We start from the raw sequence: 23,686 nt of genomic DNA on the forward strand, positions 1-23,686 counted from the left end.
GTTTCCCTACCACCTTGCCTTATGTCGGCTGAAAATATCGTGAATGACATCCATCCATCCATGGATATCATTGGCATAGGTGCTGCATGATATCCGTGGCATGACAAACGAGTAGAAAAGTGTTTTTGGCACTCATCGCATAAATATACGCAATCTAACTATTTCAACTCTCAAACTAGAAGACACGATTTTTTCTTAGACGTTCTCTACAATTTTTTATCTCGTGTCTTGCAAGTTATTATTTCGCGGATTAGCAAAGTAATATTTTTGCAATAATTGCCGATGTAAAAATGATATATTTTTTCTTAGGTGTAACCGGGTAGCTCTTACTAGGTGAAAAACATTATGTGTAACACAGGAAGTATTAAAATTGTAATCCCTCCACTTATACTAACAATTACATCGGATTTTTATTTGACTCTCCTTAACAATTTTGGCCAATCGAGCCCCAATGCAGAAAAAGTCGTTTAGAGTAAAATAAATATGATAGTATAATATTAATATTCTTTATCCGTCTACGGAAAGGGTATGTTTTTAGCTGTATATTGCTGTCGTTTGTTTCACCGAAACGTCAAAACTACTGTACGGTTACCATCAGTTTGTCACTGACATAAACGCCGTCGAGAACGTAATTTACTTTCTATACATCCCGTTTGCACTAATATGCGAGTGCGAGCGAGATGTATAGAAAGTAAATTACGTTCTCGACGGCGGCGTTTATGTCAGTGACAAACTGATGGTAACCGTACTGAGTCAATTTTGGTAAAAGGGTTGTCAATTGTCTTTTTTATGCTCCCGTTGTTGGATTAGTCTTTCAAACATTTACGTGTTACGTATTTACGTACCTGGTATTCCACCTGTCCAATTTCTTGGCCAATGTGTATTTTGTCTCACATTTTGCTTAATGAGAGAGTGAGACGCAATGACATTGGACTATGGACAGATGGAATACCACCCTTACATACTTAAATCAATCGGACTAAAAATAGTGAAATTAATTTCTCGATTAATTAAAAAATTAAACTATCGTCTTCAATTAAAATTTCGCAGTCGAGCCTCGAAGCTCACATTTGCAATCGCGCTTGAAAATTCTTATAAAAAATAACGAATAATTTATTTTATCCTAAAATAGATTATTCTTGTATACCTATATACAAAAAAAAAAGTGTTAGCCATTTTAGCAATAGTATTAAAAAAAGGCGTTAGATTATTATCTGAAACGAATTTTTGGTACAAATAGAACCCAAATAAATGTTGACTAAACGAAAACTTATGCATCAGGGCTCGTATATCTTTAGTTGTACAATGTATTATTATGTGACGATTTACACCCATCTGCAAAAGTGCATACCCACTTGTATGCAGTTTTGCAGCTCGCTGTACATATGTGACGAGGGTTCCGGGCTCGGTGGTTACTATTGATACGTTTATTTCTTTACGCTTGATCCGCCCTTGTTGCGACGATTGTCAGCAGATGATTGTAACGGGATCTAGAACAAACAATTATATTTTTTACATTTTAAACATGAAGCATCTCATCATCATCTCAACTACTAAAATATTATTTACTGATGTAGACTCTGACCACGCTAAGTTTGCACTAACATTCATATGTACATAACTAGTGACTTTTTTCTCTTTGTACTGATTTTGTCTTCACACGCGAATTCAGGGTTGGTCCCATAGTAAAAGTTGCTCAGTATAATCCCAAAATCTCCCTGGCAACGGGAATGCAGTTATTTTTTTAGCCACCGTGTACATAGAAATGGGTTATTTGTGCTTAGTTGCTTATCTTAAGGCTGATTTGCAGCTTGTGTTGGACAATTTAAGGTTGTTAACAGGTTTAGGTAACCGCCCACAATAAGAAATAAGAGTGATTCTATAACAGTTGTATGATGTACCTACAGTTGTGTTCAGAGTAAATATGAACGGGAACATTTCCACGAATGTAACTTACAGTAGCTCTTTGGTCCTCCATCCGTCCAGCTTGTGCGCGCATGAGGAGAGCGAAAAAGTCGTCATCGGGCACGGTCTTCGGGCGCTCCTCTGGCTTGGGCGGCGGCAGCTCTGAGCGCTGGTCCTCCAAGCGGGAGCCCTGGACCAAATATCATTACAGATTCCTATCATTTCATACTTGGCTTACAACTAGGGAGCTGCAATTTGCCATAGACAAGTGTACCCCAATAGTAGTCTTATGTAACTGCTACACAATGAAAGGCATTAAAATACTCGTGTGATCCGTTTCTGAAACTCATTTCATTCGTTTCAGAAACGGATCACATGAGTGTTTTGATGCCTAATTGGCCTGATGACAGTAACAAAGAATCATGGAAATAATGGTTTCAAAGAAACGTATATGTTAATATGATTCTAAAATATGGCCCAATCTCAGTATAAACTGAAGGATTATTAATATATTCAATAAAATAAAAGTGCGAAATTCTCCACTCGGCCATTTTGACTGAAACACCAATCAGAGGCGACGTAAGAGTTGACGTCATCAATGCATGACATATTTCTTAGAGCAACATAGACAACCTCATTGACTGTAATCCATTACGTACTCGCCAAAGAGTTTGGAGGTTCAAAAAAAATATTATTTCGCCACTAAACATTTATTACGTCCAAAAAATATTATTACACGATATAAAGTAAATATTTATTTGTTATTATATAAATAAAATGCTAAATAATACAATAAGTAAAACCGGGCTCGGTGATTTTCACTCAAAATTTACATGTATCTAAATAATTCATCTTAAATTGCAACCGTGTGTAACGTAGATACGTTACGTAACCTAGGTTACATTTATAAAATTAAATTAGATTGACAAATAACTTGTAACACTTTAATATTATTTTTACAAAACTGTTCCTTCTTATTACGACTCACTGTACTTCGTGCAACACTCTTTTGTTCGAAGTAAACCGGCTAGCGGCGTCCCCGTCCCGCGGACCCTCTCTCCGCGCGGGCCCGCGCGCGAGTCGATCATAGTTAGGACAGATCTAGCTTTCGTCGCCGGCGCACGCTCGCTTGCCTTCGCGCAGCGACGTCTGTCGTGCCCGGCGAGAATTAATTTGTTCGATGGTATTTATTCATTCCGTTCCTGCACTCATTTAGTGCAAATGGAATCATTTTTTAGTGTTTTAAATCCCCTTTGGGGAGCCTAGTTACGGCTAGAACCGTAGCCGTGAAGACAGCCCGGCAGTTCCTGAGCGGCCCCAGCTGACGTCCCTCAGCTCGTCCGTCTCCTAACCCGCAGTGGCTCCGGCAGCTACAGGGGAGTACTTGCGTGGTGGAACTGTCCTCGGAGCAAAATCAGTACCGGCCTAGAACGTACCCTACCCTACGACGTAATCGTGTGCTTGCGGCGGAAGTTAAGGGAGAATAAATTTAGTTCGTTATTTTAAAAACTACAGTTTTATTTATTCTCACCGCCTACCCGTAGCACTGACCACGCGCCGGGGTATTGTAACGTAGATACGTTACGTAACCTAGGTTACATTTATAAAATTAAATTAGATTGACAAATAACTTGTAACACTTTAATATTATTTTTACAAAACTGTTCCTTCTTATTACGACTCACTGTACTTCGTGCAACACTCTTTTGTTCGAAGTAAACCGGCTAGCGGCGTCCCCGTCCCGCGGACCCTCTCTCCGCGCGGGCCCGCGCGCGAGTCGATCATAGTTAGGACAGATCTAGCTTTCGTCGCCGGCGCACGCTCGCTTGCCTTCGCGCAGCGACGTCTGTCGTGCCCGGCGAGAATTAATTTGTTCGATGGTATTTATTCATTCCGTTCCTGCACTCATTTAGTGCAAATGGAATCATTTTTTAGTGTTTTAAATCCCCTTTGGGGAGCCTAGTTACGGCTAGAACCGTAGCCGTGAAGACAGCCCGGCAGTTCCTGAGCGGCCCCAGCTGACGTCCCTCAGCTCGTCCGTCTCCTAACCCGCAGTGGCTCCGGCAGCTACAGGGGAGTACTTGCGTGGTGGAACTGTCCTCGGAGCAAAATCAGTACCGGCCTAGAACGTACCCTACCCTACGACGTAATCGTGTGCTTGCGGCGGAAGTTAAGGGAGAATAAATTTAGTTCGTTATTTTAAAAACTACAGTTTTATTTATTCTCACCGCCTACCCGTAGCACTGGCGCCCAACGTGGGGCACGAACCCACGACCCTGAGATTAAGAGTCTCATGCTCTACCGACTGAGCTAGCCGGGCCCGCGCGGAGAGAGGGTCCGCGGGACGGGGACGCCGCTAGCCGGTTTACTTCGAACAAAAGAGTGTTGCACGAAGTACAGTGAGTCGTAATAAGAAGGAACAGTTTTGTAAAAATAATATTAAAGTGTTACAAGTTATTTGTCAATCTAATTTAATTTTATAAATGTAACCTAGGTTACGTAACGTATCTACGTTACACGTGTGAGAGTCTTTGTATAAAATGACTTATTGTGAACAATTTTTGTAATGTATTTTATCATCCCTAATCGTAATATATGGTGCTGAATTAACAATATCATTCGGATTCAAGGGAAATTCGTAACTGTAAGTATGTAAACAATATCTACCACCATAATTTATGACGTCACAAATGGCGTGCGAGGCGTTTTCGCGCGAGGTTTAAACTAGCTATAATAAAATGCAATTATTTATGTTAAATCTTATGAGTATAGCTGAAATATTGTATTTTTCGGAACCAATACAAGTGTACCGACAATATTAAAAGGGATTTCAAAATTTGTCATCAGGCCAATTATATGTGTGACTGCAAACATTGTGATGTCCTTACAATTACACGCGGACCGCTTTTCTCGCGTAGTTCTTTATGGGTGTGACAAGAATGCTTGGAATGTAAACGTATACTCAAAATACGTTTTCACTTCTCATGCTCAAAAAGTGCACCTTTATGTCGTGCGTAGACGACATAAAATCGCATTTTATGCTCTAGAGCATAAAAGTAAAATTTTCTTCTAAGACTAAGGTAATCGGTCTCAACAGCCAAACAGTTAAAACATATTGCACAAATTTACTGAGCAATAAAATTGTGTAGATGACGAAACTTGTTATATTATTTTATTTTTTCTACAATTTATTAGAAATCCGTATTTTCTGTCATTAAATTTAGTAAATCACATAAAATAGGAGTCGATTATCGTTCAAAAATGCTCCGAAATGTTTGACTTGGCAGAAAACCAAGCGTCTGAAACTCTGATCACATGTTGAAAATTAAAAAAAAAAATTAAATAGTTGGCGGGAATTGGTTATGTATTATGTTCTTTCGCTTTACGACAATTTCGTGGTGTAAATTGCCGTGAAAATGTCTTTTTCTCAAAAATGGACGGCAAAGTCGACTTTGCCGTTTAAAAAATAGGTTGCGAAGCGCGTAGTTTATGGTCAGTCAAAAATTAAAAAGTTAAAAACATTGCAGTCTCGATTTTGGGACTGCAATGTTGCATACAAATTCCATTATTTGTCGAGTTCCAAACTTTTTAAAAGTTGAAATGGCCATATCAAATGAAGGCACAGGCCCATTAAACAGTCAAACAGATGATTAGTACCGCGACTATTTAGCTGTCTCAAATAGGTTGGCGTATTTTCGGCAGAAAAATACACTTCTATTTTTTATTAAAAAAATAAAAAGGCGGCAAAGCTAATTTTTTCAATTGTTTCTACTTTTTTCTGTGAAAATATATACGTAAGAAAGTTGCTTTTGTAAAATATTTCTATGATATTTATATTTCTTGCACCATTTTTGAGAAAAGCACTATATATGACTCGGCTGGAAGGCTACTTGCTGGCTTCGGATTCAATTAAACGGACTCCCAAGGTCGTCCGTTTAAAACGAATCCTCAGCCTGCAAGTAGCTACTTCCGAGCCTCGACAATAATGTACTATTATTTTCCTCGCAATCGAAGTGAAAAGCATAGTGTACAACAAGGGCATACTTGTCCATTTTTACCCTCGTCTACTATTTTGGTCTTCGCTTCACTCAGACCCAAAAATTGCCTCGGGTAAAAATGGGTCACTTTATGCCCTTGTTGTACAATCTACTATTTTCTACTCGTCGACTGTAATTCTTGAATTAAGATTTCTTATACCAAACTGCAATTGGGTATTTTTAATTTATGGGCTCCCAACTCAACTATAATATTAATTTCGATACAGTTTAGTCAACTATAATGAAATTGACAACTCGCCGCGATCAAGAGGACGAAACAAAACCATAGCTCAAATTAATTATTTAGTTTAGGTTATATAGTAGAAACAATTGCTTCATAAGTCAGAAATGCGCATGTGACACCCTTAATATAGCAACATCCAGACTACGAAAACCACTTAGTGTTGCTTGTTAGTCTCCATAGGCTACGGTGGCCAAAATCGAGAAAAAAACTGTCTAAAAATTTAATTTAGCGCGGAGCAAGTACCAGGGCCTCATGAGTTACGAGAAGGTGTCGTTGACCAGCCCGCCGGGCCGCGGATTGTATATAATACTATTCGTTACGTTTACGACGGGTATTACACGTTCGCTGCGGCAATTAGTGTAACTCGTAATTATTGTAATTAACCATACTTTGTATCAGGTCTTTCGGCCCAGTACCGCAAGACCTGATACAAAGTGTTAAAGCTTACCTGGACGCGAGCCAGCATGTCCAGGAAATCGTCTTCAGGCTTAGTGCTGGTGGTCTGCTGCGGCCGCAGGCCTGGTAGAGAAGCGCCCTTGTTCTCTATGCTCAGTTTCTTCGGCGCTGGACGCAGCTCGGCGCGCTGAGAGTCCATTCGCTCCGACTGCTTATCCGTTATCATATCCAGCATTGCGTCTGTAGGCCTGGAACAACAGACAGATCATGTAAAACAGTTGTATGAAATCTATTCTATTTGCGCCAGGTCGTTCAAAACGAGGAACTGAGCTAGCTTTTCCACTGCCTTTATTATCAATTTATCACACAGAAACTTCGAGTAACACCGGCTTCCGACACATCGGAAGGGAGGGGCCCAAGCGATATCTCACCGTACAAATCTTTCTGCCATTTTTCGCGGGGGGAAAGGTGCACACAGTCGCACTTCTCACACACTTACATACAAAATCCAATCTGTAACGACGACACAAATACATAGAAAATGACACACGTCAAAGACAAATCTTGCAAACCTCGATCTCTTTTTGTGTACGGACGAGTGACAAGTGTCACAACACGCACACTAACACATTTTCGTTGAAGTATGTTATTGTATTCTGAGAGATGAGAAGTCGGATTTGTCGCTCGACCGATCCGCAATTTGTACTGAGCGAGCAAAATCGATAAATCCAACAATTACATGAGACTAAAATATAATAATTGTGTTTGAATGTAATTAAACGTATGATATGTAAAAAAAAATATTACATGTGAAATGTAACACTTTCTTTTTGTAAATTTGATGTCCCCGACCTCTTTTTATAACAAAAAACCGAGCAAACAGGCATTTTTGTGCAGCAGTGTTCACGCGCGCATCTGGACTCGGTCTAGTGAAAAATCCAAGTGCAACTAGTTTTATTACCCGCGCTAGATTAGATTGACGCGCTAATCTTGTACCTCGGCAGAGGGGAAATAGTGCGAATGCCGCCTCCCTTCCGTGTTGCTCGAAGCACAGAAACACAAAACGATGGTTCACGAGAAAAGTGAATGTCGCGCCATTTTTAATGTGGAGTTAACTGACGTAACGTCAGCCGCCGACCAAAGAGCATATAACTTCGATTCCATTGTTAAGTTCGTCCGATTTTTCTGCACAGAGCGCGGCACAGCGCTTTTATCGTCAGCTAAATCCGGCACAATAGCACTGTCTGAACAACATGGATCTAAGGTCAAAAAGATTACTCATAACAAAATAGGTAATTCACACGGATCAATCTATCAATCTCGTTCGATATCTCGAAAAAAATAATCGCCATCTCGACCGAGATTGCTAAAATCGAGATTTCCTGTCAACGAGATTGAATCTCGAAAATTCGTGCGAGATCTCGCGAGATCTCGAAATTGCGAGATCGAGATTGCATTCCCTAGTCCCACTGTTGTTGAGGTTGTTAGAGATCGATTTTAACATATCGAATTTATTTGTAGAAGTTTCATATGCAGCCTAGAAACCAGTAATCATATTTCTATTGACAGTGTAATTAATAGGTATGGATTGAATCCCTAATGGGTCCTAGTTAGACATGCTCTTCGTCCGGTGTTTTGTTTGGTAGTGTTTTTAGGGTTCAGTAACCTAATTATTATTATTCCAATTTTTAAAAAGTGACTGAAATGTAATGAAATGAAATGTATAAACGGGACCCTATTACTAAGACTCCGCTGTCCGTCTGTCTGTCACCAGGCTGTAACTCAAGAACCGTGATAGCTAGACAGTTGAAATTTTCACATATGATGTATTTCTGTTGCCGCTATAACAACAAATACTAAAAACAGAATATAATAAATATTAAAGTGGGGCTCCCATACAACAAACGTGATTTTTTAGCCGTTTTTTGCGTGCGACATTTTATATTATAACCTCAAAAGTAGTGTTAACTTTTTCCTCTCTAATTAAATCAGAGACTATTACATTTACATATTATTGCACCACAATATTAGATATCATAGGAATCAGCATTTCGGAAATATAGCTAATTACCACTACTTTCAAGGTTAGAAAAAATCTAATCTTAAAAAAAGGGTATAGAGCGAACTAACATGTATGGTATACTCGTATGTAGAAAATGAATCATAGATAATAAGACTGCACCGTCCGCCAAAAGGCTACTGTGGTGTTTATATTTTGCTTTATCATTTATCAACTAAATGGCAAATGGTGGCCACATTTTTCCGTTTAGGTGATAAAGTCAGCGGTAAGTAATATAAAACTATGTGACAAAGACAGAGACCAAAAGTTGGGGAATCAGTAGGACAACAATATTAAAATACTGATTGAAACAAAAATTAATTGGTTTGCTAAAAAATACAATTCCCCTTATGACGGCGCCACTCTTCGAGCAACACCGGCTTCCGACACATCGGAAGGGAGGAGCCCAAGCGATATCTCACCGTACAAATCTTTCTGCCATTTTTCGCGGGGGGAAAGGTGCACACAGTCGCACTTCTCACACACTTACATACAAAATCCAATCTGTAATGACGACACAAATACATAGAAAATGACACACGTCAAAGACAAATATTGCAAACCTCGATCTCTTTTTGTGTACGGACGAGTGACAAGTGTCACAACACGCACACTAACACATTTTCGTTGAAGTATGTTATTGTATTCTGAGAGATGAGAAGTCGGATTTGTCGCTCGACCGATCCGCAATTTGTACTGAGCGAGCAAAATCGATAAATCCAACAATTACATGAGACTAAAATATAATAATTGTGTTTGAATGTAATTAAACGTATGATATGTTAAAAAAAATATTACATGTGAAATGTAACACTTTCTTTTTGTAAATTTGATGTCCCCGACCTCTTTTTATAACAATAAACCGAGCAAACAGGCATTTTTGTGCAGCAGTGTTCACGCGCGCGTCTGGACTCGGTCTAGTGAAAAATCCAAGTGCAACTAGTTATATTACCCGCGCTAGATTAGATTGACGCGCTAATCTTGTACCTCGGCAGAGGGGAAATAGTGCGAATGCCGCCTCCCTTCCGTGTTGCTCGAAGGCGCCACTGGACGGTCGACGAAGGCTACGAAGATACCTAACAAAAATTACAACTACAAAGCAGAATAGTTTAGGGTACTATTTATCTGAAAAATGTAACCTAGCGATGTTGGTTGCGGTGCAAAAAAAAAAAAGAACAAAACCCAGTAACAATTTCTTATTTACAAATTGTTTTCTTCAGAATAAGACTGTTATGATGATTTTCTGTTCTTCAAATGTGTTTTCACCACACCAGCTCGGAAAGGCTTACTTTGCACTTCAAAAACTGATAGCAAAGTTGCATTTTATTCACATGTGAGGCAAAGTAATCAAATGCAAATTTTGAGTTGTTTTCTTATGTTTGCTGGTAGAATTGACTTTTAAATGATGATTTTGGATGATAAATATTTAATAACTTTTATTTGGTTTGATTTTGTTTGATATTTTACATTTAATATTTGCTTCGGGTTGGTGTGGTGAAAAATTTTGTGTTTCACTCGGGGGCAAATTTTGTTTAACCCTCGTGCTTTGTAACCCTCGCAACGCTCAAGATTCCATTTATCGAACCACTCGCTATGCTCGTGGTTCAATTTTGGAATCTTTCGCTTGCTCGGATATCAATATTAGCACGAGCGGTTAAACAACAACATTGCCCCCTTGTAAAACAAATAACTATTTGTAAACCAACTTAACTTTGAAATTAATAATATATAAACCAAATAGCGCAATCTCAAAAAAAAATTAATTGCTAACTTATACTTTAGTTTCTATAACTGAGAATTCCATTTTCAATATCTTTTGTTTTTGAGATAGCGCTATTCGGCTTAAGGAGAGCAGCATAAGTATACGAAAACATTTAACTACGTTGTAAAATACGTACGTACTTTAATAATTCCTCAGATTCATGGCTGTCCATGTTTTGCGTTTCTATGGCGTGAAACAATGGTACAAGTACAACGAGCATACGATTTGCCGCTCAAGTGACATTGAAACTGCGCGCGAGAACCATTGTACATGATTGCGCACTGGCCGGTTTCAGGCACTGTGTTGACTTTGCCCGTCTAGCGCTCTACTTTATACCTTTATGTTATTATGTAAACACATTCTACTTATCTAAAATTATAGTATAATATTACTGATAAGTGAGGTTCACTTATTTATTCATATGGCATATTTCGTGCGGATATTACACATTTTCTTTTCCCAGACCAAGCGTAAAAAGTACTATGATATATCTTAACAATTGCTGTTGTTGGAAAACGTTGTTTAGAAACGATAACGTCAATAACAATACCCGCCACGATAAATCTTAAGTGCCAATCAGATAACAACCATGAAAACTTAAGATCATGATAAACTGAGCCTTTGTATAATAGATAAACTATTTTTATATTGTTATTTTTGTATGCCCTGACAAGTTGTTATTGTCTTATTTAAGCTGCTTGAAACGATACTATTTCAGGACCAAATGGGAATTAACAGGCTTTAACACACGCAATGTGCCAACTACGGCCAGCTACGGCAAAACGGGTTGGCTTTCAATTAGCGGATAGTTTGATCGCGAAAGCTACCGAACACAACCGTTTATGTTTTTGCGTTGATAACATCATAGCGGGTCGGCCATCTTCCCTTATGACTTGATTGTAACGATCACGCGCGAAACGCATAACACTTTATATCCTATGTTCTGATTACAGCAAATAATACATTGTTGTTTTTTATAATGTATTATAGCAAGAAACACAAACTCACAAACATGATTCCTTTTCTGTCAGCAATGGCCATTTTTAACCAAAACCATATTTTTATTTCTTTGTATCTATGTTACCTCAGAACTCCGTCATTTGTGGATTGGAAAATTGTTTTATTTTGTTTAAATGTGTATAGTTCTAATAAGTCCCGTTTTTGTCGAACCCCAATTCTGAAGATAGGATCCATGAGGAATCAAGGGAACTCTTCAAATCTTATATAGGGATACATATAGTGATTATAGTATTTTCATCAATAAACCGAGCATTTTCATCTGTTGTTTCAGAGGAACTGCTGATGATGACCAGAAAGAGACTCTTTAACAACGCATATTTCAGTTCTGGCCATTAGTCCTCTTCGTTGTTTGTTTTTAATTCTTCTTTGCATGATTTTTTATTTTTGCCCGAAATGAATATATGTGTCACGAAATTGTTTACTGATTCTGGGAAAAATAATAAAAAAATTATAACATCCATTTTTACTGCGAAATCAGTGTTAGAAATTGAATAGGCTAATGCCTAATTTATATTTATGTAAATATATAATTTTCATTAAGAGATACATAAAAAAATCTTACCAGCAGAAAGGTACACTATTTGTGATATATGTACCTATGATAAAGTTTTTAAATATAAAACAATTACAAACCCCAAAAAAAGGCCCTAAATCACATACATACTAAAAATCATCAACTTCTGGGGTTTTCCAAGTTTTCCGACATATCGTCTTAAAACAAATGTAATTTTTATAAATTAAAATACTGCGTAAATTTAGTGAATAGAATCAGGCGTTACTTTGCGGAAATCCATATTAATTAAAACGAAAATATTACTTTGCTAATCCGCGAAAAGATAAAGTGCTAGTCAATCAGTGCTAACCCGTTATTCTCACTTGCGTATTTTTACATGCAATTAATATTCCCACCCTAAGAACTACTACTAGGTATAAAGAGCATGTTGCGTCATATAGACATAACCATCCAGAGAAGTCCAATTTTGCAAAGCACTTGTTAGATACAGGTCACACTTTAGCTGATAATCATTCGTTTGATATTTTACATGTTTGCGAAAAGGGTTTGCGTTTGGGTGTTCTGGAACAACTGGAAATAATTAGGTACAACAATAGGGGCATGATTCTTAACGAACAATTGAATGTTGCGTCATCGCCGTTATTAAGAATTTTTCCATCTCACTCACACTTGCACAGTAGAGGGAGTGGTCAAGGTATAAATATGGCCGACCATTCTAGACAGGTCATTCCGTTGCCGGGCGTCAGACCGTCAACAACTCCTGAGGATGCCTCGTAGAGAGGCGAAACACGTGTCGAGGATTATTCTTTTGGTGGTGGTTTGTTATATTTATTTGCGTATTTATTTTTGCGGTGGGAGGGTGGGAATATTAATTGCATGTAAAAATACGCAAATAAGAATAACGGGTTAGCACTGATTGACTAGCACTTTATCTTTTCGCGGATTAGCAAAGTAATATTTTCGTTTTAATGCGTAAATTTATATAAAAGATCAGAAAATGGATTAGTGTTGAAAGTATCAATCACCTCCGAAAGCACCTATTTCATAGGACAATGTTATGATGAAAATTTCCATCACCATGCAAAGAAGGGTTAAGCATGTTAGTTATAAACGAATATTTGTGTTAAGGTCCAGTTCTGATGATGGGTTCCATGAGGTCCAATTCCTCAAATGTTGATGGCTTCAGATCCAGACCTTGAAACTTGAACCGTACCTACTTGAAGCGAAAAAATGCTTAGTGAATTGACAGTTTGGCCAGACAGGAACGAGTCTTGCAAAAAGATGCATCACTTATAAGAAAAACTTAAAACTAAATAAATACGCAAAAATAAAATTAATCTAAATAAAAGTAAAACAGATTTCAAAAAGGATAAAATAAAGTATTATCCCGTTTTATATGCGCTAGCAACTAATACGTTTGAAGGTTACAAAAAACTATACTTAGATTTGTATGTTTGGTTTTTTTGTAGGCAGTCAACTGCCAAAAGTCAGAACATACCCGTTATTTGGATTGCCGCTACTAGCAGACCGCTGCAACTTGTTGCTGGAGCTCTTGGTCTTAGGCCTGTTTTCCTTGTTGCCGTTGAGCGTCGCCCTCTGCTCGTCCATCCGTTCCGATTGACATCTGGTCAACAACTCAAAGAATGATTCCACGGGATTGTCTTCAGACTCTGTTCGAACCACTTCCGGCTTCTTATCCTTCTCCTCTTCCTCGTTCTTTTTGCCATCAGGAGTTATCTAAAAAGAGGCGAAATTAAATGTCATTATTATAAACCAATTAGTTACCAAGAGTTTGAACACCTTTTATCAAGTTTGGACACATCTCAGACGCGGTTGATCTCCTCGATCACAATTTTCATTAGGACAAGAAAAGTTATAATCATCTCTTATCCAAGCCTAGCATTCTAAGTTACACAAGGTAAGTAAATAAAACTTCCTGCCATAGTTATATAGATGCGTTACACTTACAGGTATGAGGGAGAGTTGCTCCATACTCTGTCGGCGGACGCGCAGAGCGTTGAAGGGCGTGCGAGGAGCGCAGCTGTCGTCCGGGATGACGGGAGGCGCGGGCTCTGCCTCGGTCGGCAGCCCCAATACTTTGCGGAGGTCGCTTATGTTCATTTGAGCTGTCGCCATTCCCAGGACATCCCCTAGCTACAAGATCATTACATGTGTTAGGTTGTTATTAAGACAAGGATACTGCTAGACGTAACCGCAAAAATTGGGAATTGATTGTGCAAGAATACGGTAAACAATTGAATGAGTTTTTCAATGGTTGTTTTGTTACGTCTATTATAGTGGGGCAGGATAACATGCAGTAAGAAATATAACCAGACGTTAACAAATTTAACACATTCAATACCACTAAGTGCTACGGGTTACGCTCGTAGCGCGTAGCCACGGTTTCGTCGTATGTAGCGCGTAGTCGCTACGAACAGTGTACCCGACAGTTGGGTTCTTGGTGTTGAATGTGTTAATTGGTGAAGTGGTTCATTTGAGGGAGTTCAGCATTAAGTGAGCCGCGTTTTTAAACTCATATTTTTTTGTAAATCAACTGACGACCGCCATAGTGGTGATGATGCTTGAAGGGCTAACAGACGTATACAGTTAGATTTTTAATTTGACATAATATATACCTCTTTAGAGATGTTATAATGCTCGTTGGCATAATAGAGAGCTTTCTCATGATTCCCTAGGGCGGCGTGAGCGTTGCCGAGCGACCAGCAGGCGCGGCCCTCGCCCACGCGGTCCTGCAGCCTCCTGGCCGAGGCGAGGTGGCGCGCGTGGTACTCCTCGGCGATGCGGTACTCTCGCAGCAGCGTGTACGTGTTGCCTAGCGAGTAGCACGCTTGCGCCTCCACCGCTGCATCGCCTAGCTCCTCGGCCAAAGCCAAAGTTCGTCTGTGAAATCGTACTTCTATTACTTGAGAAATGAATAAATTGTGACGACTGGCTAATACAATTTTTTTAATTCATTACCTAAATTTAAACTCTCTATTTTTACACTCTAAAGTTTAAATTCGCATTCACGCGTGTTATTCACAATACCTTATTTTCCAAGTTAGTAGGTATCACAAAAAGCTACTTACCGTATGTTTACACTCTAAATACTAACTGCATCTAGAAATCGATCGCATGTATACATGTTATATCATCGCAAAGGCATGGTCGAATGAATGTAGGTACCTATAGAGTCATAAACCATGACCAAGTTAATAAAAAATGTATTTTTAGTATTACAAATTAAAGGTAATATTGGTGTTTAATTTAACTAATCTTATACACTGAACCTTTCAGAACACTTCCATTTAATTTGAATGTATATCAATATAATAGTTATCATGATGTAGTTAATGCAAAGCTGAACTCGCCGCAAGCATAATAAGTATGTAATTGTTGGCAGAAAAATAACCATCTTCCGGATCCTTTGGCAGATCAGTTCTATATGGTTGTAAGGTATGTAATAAGAGGTAGTGTACTAATAATTTCGCATCGCCATCTGACATTTTGTTCTAATGCTTATATTCAATTAGCCCAATCAAAAATCTGTAAATGGATACATTTTATCTTGCATGACTAAAAACAGGATAGGTTAATGTAAATTCTTTGCTACAAAAGTGACCGTTTGTTTGAGAAAGCAATGAAACGAAAGAAAATTATGCTATTTTATTTGGATTATGAAAGGTTCTAATTAGATTGAAACAGAGTACATCGTAATGCACATTGGGCATTGCTTGGGCCTCCGAAGTTAAACATAGGTTGATCCAATTAAGTATTTAACCTGTTCATAAAAATACATCAAAGGCCTCTTGCGTCTAAAGAAAAAATAATGTCACGTCAGTTTTATGTAACCTACTGTCAAAATCATACCCTAAATTCGAAAATATTAACGAGATTACTCGCAGAAAAAAGTGTGTACCTAAAGTTTAGATTTATTTAGGCTTCTTAGATTTAATGTAATTTTGTTCGGCATGTTTGATTTATAATAATAAAATTTATTTAGTAGTTCACAGTAAATACAATCACAGTTAATAATAATAATAAATTACGTCGCGTGTGCTTTTGTTGTAGCTGAATTTCTGGGCCCAGGAACCGCAGCGCGGTCGTTGCTAAAGGTAAGGTTTCTTCCTTGTACCTTGGTAGATAAAATCCTAATCATTTTCGGACACTAAGTAATGATTATTTTGTCATAATGGATATGACATTAATTACTCATTATGAAACATTACATATATATCAATTTCAACTTTTAAGGTCATTATCGAAAGTATTTCAAATAATATAATATATAATAATAGGACGCTTATCAGAGATGTCAGTAAATGTGGACTCATGTATGGTACCCAGTTCTCTAATTCTCTAATAACGGCCCCCTTAAGTAAATATGTATAATAGGTATTTGAAACTATAATTTAAAAAATAAGGCCATCCGCAGCAGAACCAAAGTAACCGATGTAGCCCTCCGAATCGCTAAACTTAAGTGGCAGTGGGCGGGGCACATAGCCCGTAGAACCGATGGCCGTTGGGGCGGAACGGTTCTCGAGTGGCGACCACGTACCGGAAGGCGCAGCGTGGATAGACCCCCCACAAGGTGGACTGATGACCTGGTAAAGGTCGCGGGAGTCCGCTGGATGCGGGTGGCGCAAGACCGGTCATTGTGGCACTCTTTGGGGGAGGCCTATGTCCAGCAGTGGACATCCTCTGGCTGATATGATGATGATTTAAAAAATCATGTATATTTCAGTGTGCAAACAAATGTGATGCAATAATGCTTAATGGAGCTTTAACAACTGTTTACATACTTGTAATGTTCAGCAGCATTTTCAAATTCCCCAAGGAATATATGCGAATTTCCAAGGTTGCTGTTAGCCCGTCGCTCCGCGGGTTGGTCGCCAAATTCTTGAGCGATCTGGAGTCGTTCGGTGTGGTAGCGGATCGCTCTCGCGAAATCGCCTAATAGGTAGCAAGTGTTGCCGAGATTGCCGCAAGCGCGGCCCATCGCTTGCCTGTCACCTAGGCTTCGCATCAGCTCGAGATTCTCCCTGAAAATTATCGACCACATTACCAATAAGACTTGTAATTTACGCAAATCATTTTGAACCTTCTACTTCTAATGGTGTTTGAGAAAACTGCCTTTGACATTTGACTTATGTATTAGGTGATTATTTATTTTTTATTAGGTGAAGAAATTATTCAGAACATATTAAACTGTCTAATGATAAAGCAACTTACTCATAATAAGAAACGGCTTGCATCAGACAGTCTCTCACTTCTTGCGGGAAATGTCCTGGGTCGTTCTGTCCGGCTCGTCCCAGTTGCTTGCCTTGTGCGTGGTATACGTTGCCCAGGTTATACAAGGCGCGGCCTTCGCTTAGCCGATCTCCGAGAGAACGGGATATCTCCAGGTGACGTTTGCAGCATTGGATGGCTTCAGAGAATTTCCCCATTACTTTTAGTGTGTTTCCTAGATTGCCTGATGCCTTGGCTTCGCCCAGTTTGTCATTCATCGTCCTGTAAATTGAAAAACCAATATCTCTTAAACTTTAAAATCCGTTTGGGCGGCAAACGCTACGTTACGCAAAAGCTTTGTTATATCAAATCAAAGAGAAATACACCTAATAATGTATCATATACAAATACACTCGAAGAACATTCACATGTTTTCTAACATGTTTAATAACACCATATTCTTGATCATTCATTCATTTAAGCAATGCAGTTATCAGTTATCTGTAATACCATACACACATACATTAACGTTATTAACTAACACCCTGTGCTGATTAAGGTAATCATAGAGAGGCGTCCTGTAGGCTAGCCTTGGCGAATCGAACCGGCTATCCTTTGTTTCTCGTTAACGGTTACCAATTTGATGTTATAGACCAGTGTTTTTCAATCTTTTTCATGACACAACCCCCTTAATATATACAAAATGTTTGGTTTATGTATTGCCGTACAGCTGGTAGAGGCGTCGCGACCCACAGTTTGAAAACACTGTTATAGACTATATACACATTTATATAGACATTAAGACATTTACCTAGCTAAAGTCAAGTCATGTTTATGGTACTGCATTGCTTTGTTGTAGTCTCCTAGGTAGAAGTAAGCGTTGCCGAGCTGGCTGTAGATGGCGCTGAGGGTACGTAGGTCGTCGGTGCCGGCCTGGATGGCGGCCTGGAAGAAGGCCACGCCCGCGCGGCAGTCGCCCGCCTTGCACAGCCGCTCGCCTTCCAGCGCCAGCTCCAGGCACATTGAACCCCCATCGCAGCTCTGAAAACAAGTCAACACTCCAAATCAAAACTCAAAGTTAACAGAAAATAAGTTAACAAAAAAAAACGGCCAAGAGTATGTCGGGCCATGTCTGGGTCTGATGTGGCCCATCAGTTATATTAGGCAGACTAGGAAGAGGTTTTTTTATTGTAGATTCTATGTAGCAAACAAAAGGGAGTATCTTTGCAGCACTTAAGTCCTTTTGGTAAAATGGGAAGACTGCGAAAACTCAAAAGCGACTTATTCAAAATAATAATAATAAATATTCTCTATAGTGAAATGGTATTAAATACTCCCGTTTTGACAGACTTATCCAATGACCAAACCTCGTTATGAATGTTGAAATTAATTCAAAATTAGGGTGGACAAATAATAATTAATACTTTAATTAGTGTATTAAAAACATTTAAGTCTACAATCAGAAAAAAAAAGCAGTACAAAAAGTAAAGTAGTTTATGGTTGGGATGATAGATGTCCTAATTTGCTGGAAGGAAGGAAGTAGCTATTTGATTAAATGCTCATTCAAGTATTATAGTTGAGAGTGTAGGTCCTAAAATACGGCGTTGCGTGAACACAAGATTACCTTTGGCAGGATTGGTCCTTAGGACCCAATAATGGATTTAAGAAGTAGAGCCACCAAGATTTTCGATGTAAATTTTTAGTATAGAGACAGGTAGTTTGAGTCCCAGGGAAGAAAATAGCATACTTTTAATCTCAATCATCCCTTAAGGTTGTGAAAAGGGAGGTGGAAATTTGTATGGGGATTCAATGACCGCTGAACCGATTTAGATAAAATTTGGTATAGAGATAGCTTGACTCCCGGGAAAAAACATACGATAGTTTTTATTAACAAAAAAATCCCTTAAAAGTGAGAAGGATGGTGTAGGATTGTATGGGGAATCAATAACTAATTTATCTATCATATATTAGAAATCTTTATGGAAAAGAAAGGAAAAGTGAAATGTCATCCAGGAAACTGGACTAATCCTAATAAGGCCTAGTTTACCCTCTGGGTTGGAAGGTCAGATGGCAGTCGCTTTCGTAAAAACCAGTGCCTATGCCAATTCTTGGGTTTAGTTACCAAGCAGACCCCAGGCTCCCATGAACCGTGGCAAAATGCCAGGACAACGCGAGGAAGATGATGATTGATGATATTAGAAATCTACGTCTACATATTTGATTTAGTTGAAAATGATACTAAACTAAGACTTACCACCAGACGATATCAGCCTGTCAGTTGTTCAGAGGTGTCAAATTTTGCGTTTAACTGACAGGCTGATATCATCTGGCGAACTGGTAATCTGCGGGCCCCTTAAGTGCATGGAGGTCCAAAATAATATGTAACAACAAATAAAGAAAACCGGTGAATTTATGAATGTAATGAAGACATAACCTAATGCATATACATAGCGAGACATTCTTGCCAATAATGCCAATTTATTCAACAATCCTGTCTAGTCAGTTCATTCAACAAGTACTTAATGCTGTTAAAAATAAAACCAGGTCATATCATCAACTTGTTTACAACTGTTTTATTACCAGATAACCAAAGTTTATAAATACATTTATAACATTTACCCTAATTCTTCCATTACATACATCTGATTGTGATTATAAATATTTGACAGTTTAGAAAAACATTTGAATTTTGATAAATTAAGCAACTTATTAAATTATCCTTCAGTACATATCATCTTTTAGACAAAGGTTGAATTATATTTTTTAAGGTGTAAACAAAATGTAATACCAAGTTGGATTGATATGCTTAACTAGGTAACTGGAAATTGCCATAGATTCCATTCCAGTCCATATAAAAATAGTTTGTATATGTACAAAATAACAACCGTGTCAACATCATAATCCAAACGCCTACCTGCATAATGCACTGAGGGCTGAATCTTGCGGATATAGGCGCTAATAGGTCACTGCTTCCGTATTAGGTCCCCCAAGCTATGACTCACAAAAGACTACAGAAAATCAACGGAATATTATACCACATTTAATACGAAACGATAGCCACTTTCAAGTTACTGCCGTGGAAGATTAAGTTCTTCGAAATGACTAATAGTTACGTTAGCATCACAATAATACATAATGCTTACTTGGGCATCTGTCGATAGGTTTTCGGCGCTAGCACTAACAGACATTCTTCTTTTGATAATACTTCAACAACAGAACAAAACTAAAAAAATTGTTAAATATCTTAATTTACTATCATATTTTAGTATTTAATGTATATTTTACTACTAGGGCGTGTGCAATTTATGAACACTGAGCGAACGTTACAAACTTCTGGCTCTGGCACACATTAAAAAATTAACACTTCACCTACACACTACTATGGCACAACACAACGAACGATAAACACACACAAGCGAATGCCGTGTCATATGCCACAAAAGCTGCGTTCAAAAATAATGTGAAAGGGATTGTCTTCTCGATTAATCAGCGAAGTTACTTAAATTTGTTACGTACGTCCTTCGATTAGTTATATCTATACAGCCAAGTTACTTGTACTTTTTGATGATTGTAATAAGTAACAAATCTGATTTATAAAAATAAACATTTGCTTTGCGTCACTACAGCCATCTTGTGGTAAATTTTAGTACGAATTTGCTTCTGAGGGGCTACCGCGAAAACCGATATTCGCAAATTGCGGGGATCTTTCTCTTTTACTCCAATGAAGGCGTAATAAGAGTGACAGAGAAAAATGCCCGCAATTTGCGAACTTCGATTTTCGCGGTTTCAGCCCAGATCACTCTGGCCACATCAAGATGATTTTTTTTGTTTGGTAACCTTTTAGGTTTTTTGGCGCGAAGTTTTAAGCGCAGTTTATATGTAAAACTAGTAGGTCTTGGAAATTCGTAATTGTGTAATGGATCAACGAATCGTAACCGTTAACGTTAAAGTTTTATGGTTCCGTACTTCCGTATCTCAAAAGGAAGAACTCATTTAGGGTCACTCGTGTTTGTGTGTCTGTCCGTCCGTCGGTCATAGACAGCTATTTTGCTCCATAACTGGACCTATAGTTTCGAAAAATACACATAAAATAGTTCATGAGTAATTCTCAAAAAAACCGGCCAAGTGCGAGTCGGACTCGCGTTCCAAGGGTTCCGTATATTACACAATTTTTAACAATCAGTGCCGGATTAAGATATGTTGATGCCCTAAGGATTTCTAGGTGCCCCCTCTACCTCGGGTCATCAAGATTACATTGATTTTTTGGTAAATTGAGAGAAGTTCATTGCCGCGTTACAGCTGAGAATGGAAATCAGTCACATCATTTTATCACGAAAATTGACAGTGCCGCAGCAGTAATGTTGCAACAGAGAACCTAATGCTGTTGCAGTCGCCACCCGAATGTCACCTTTATCATAGCTTAGAAAGTAATAGAAACGCAAGCGAAGCGAGCGCGGAAATTTTTCGATATAAAAACGCAATATGATAGACAGTTGTAAATTTTTACTTTTAGTATGGAAATCAGTCACATCATTTTATCACGGAAGTTGACAGTACTGCAGCAGTAACGTTGCAACAGAGTAATGTTGCTGCAGTCGCCACCCGAATGTCACCTTTATCATACCTTATAAAGTTATTGAAAACGCGAGCGAAGCGAGCGCGAAAATTTTTCGATATACAAACGCAATTTTACTTTTAGTCCCAACCAGGCGCGAATCCAGGATTTCATACAGAGAAGGGATGGGACAGTTTTCTACCAGCCTAGCTTCGCATAGGGCTCGATATTTCTTAGGCTTCGATATTCGAGGTTGTTTTCATGCATAAAATATGCAAGAAAGCAGAGCTTGGAATTGAATTGGCGAAGTGTGAGAAAGGCAGTAGCCAGCTGCGAAAGAGGAAAGCTTGGATTTGGATCCACGCCCAAGTGTAATTAAGGCAGAAGGCCTCGCATAAGACCTAACGCCGAACCGCAAAAGAGTGGGTTGAAATCGAATCTATGCATGTCTGTCCCTAATTTTAAAATTTGTTCACCTTTTTCAACCGGGCATTTTGGTGCCCCTCCTGAACGTGGTGCCCTAAGCACGTGCTTGTTTTGCTTATTGGTTACAAAGTCTTTATTAATTCAACCATTAAAGTCGACGAGTACAAAAAACTTTAAGCTAGCTCTCAATTAGGATTGTTCATTTTTTTTAGACCCCCATTTTTATTTTATTTTCTGAAAATATAGGTTAATTTAAGATACCAATTTGAATGATTTATTAATTCACGGCTCGGTTGAATATTTATAATTTATTGAAAATATGAGATACGACTTCTCGTAAATTACATGTAGTGGCTGATTTGATAAAGCACAAGCAATAACAAACATTAAAAAAATAGTTGTAATTGTCAATTGATTGTAATGTCACCTGTCTACAATGTCAGTGTCACGCGTTTCTATAAATAATATCGTCTGGAAAACTCGTTTATTTTGAATCCCTAAATCAATAATTTCAAAATACCTACGCTATAAATTTGTGAAAGCTGATTCCAGAAATCTGCCTAAGTTATATAATATAACTTAGTTTTATTGGAGTATGTATCCATATAGCATCCAACTCCAACCATAACTTGGCTGAAATCAGGGGAGCAAAAATACAAATGTAAGTTACTTACATCATATATTTTTTAACTGATTCGATTCGTAAGATGATTGGATTCATACAATCGTTATAAGCGTCCATTGCTAAGGTAGCACCCAGTGGGTTCTACCGGCTTGTCACCATTGTTTGGATATTGTACTATATTAGGAACATGCCAATCTTGCTAATTATATCCTATAATTTCAGGTCATCATGTAATTCCTATTTAGATATGGCTGTGGGATACGTAATGTACGAAGGAGATTGATTTTGTTAAGGCACTTTGGGCCCTGAACAAAGTTGAGCATTTTGTATCGAAACGAACGTCATATTAATCGTCATAATACTTTACGACAGTAAATAATGCCTGGGAACACAGTAAATAACAAACCATACACTTCTCTTCTGGTTCGTCAACAAGAAGCCATCATTGTCAGCTGCTCGTGCAGAACATGATGAACATACATATATGTATAGTTACTTTTTTTTGGGAAACATATATACATATATTTCCTAAATTAATAAAAAAGTAGGTAAACAAAAACATGTTTTATTATTCACAACTATTAACTTAAGTCTTGTCCACCATGATATCAGCAGCTTGAACTGCAACATGTACCTGGAAATTAGAAATTATATCTTTTTAAAGCAGTTTCAGGCTGAATTTTGAGTATGACTATGTATTCTTGTATAGTGTTTCTTTCTAGTAGGCACCATCTCTGTTTAACGGTTTGCCTTTATATACTCTGGCTACATTACCACAGAAAACACATAGGTCCCCGCGACCCTACCTACAAAGTGAGCTTTTAAATAATTGTAGTAAAATAATATTAATTTTATACTTACATCGACGTGATCCTCACAGCAATACTGTGTGTAAGTAGGTAGGTATTCCAAGT

At 38.3% G+C, this 23,686-nt stretch overlaps 1 protein-coding gene and 1 non-coding gene across 2 annotated transcripts; both read right to left on the bottom strand.

Moving 5' to 3' along the window:
• Positions 1–760: 760 nt before the first annotated feature.
• Positions 761–20,509, bottom strand: LOC134804777 (G-protein-signaling modulator 2). Its single transcript, XM_063778006.1, has 10 exons — positions 20,310–20,509; positions 17,978–18,207; positions 17,170–17,448; positions 16,740–16,979; positions 14,574–14,838; positions 13,906–14,091; positions 13,436–13,674; positions 6,635–6,830; positions 1,958–2,095; positions 761–1,490 (listed from the first exon to the last, which is right to left on the bottom strand). The coding sequence occupies exons 1-10, from the start codon at positions 20,352–20,354 to the stop codon at positions 1,428–1,430; spliced, it is 1,881 nt and encodes a 626-aa protein (XP_063634076.1). The 5' UTR covers positions 20,355–20,509; the 3' UTR covers positions 761–1,427.
• On the bottom strand, positions 4,153–4,225 carry Trnak-cuu (transfer RNA lysine (anticodon CUU)). Its single transcript has one exon. It is a non-coding gene; the product is annotated as a tRNA-Lys (tRNA).
• Positions 20,510–23,686: the final 3,177 nt, after the last annotated feature.

The sequence above is a fragment of the Cydia splendana genome, chromosome Z (assembly GCF_910591565.1).
Source record: "Cydia splendana chromosome Z, ilCydSple1.2, whole genome shotgun sequence".
Lineage (NCBI taxonomy): Eukaryota > Metazoa > Arthropoda > Insecta > Lepidoptera > Tortricidae > Cydia > Cydia splendana.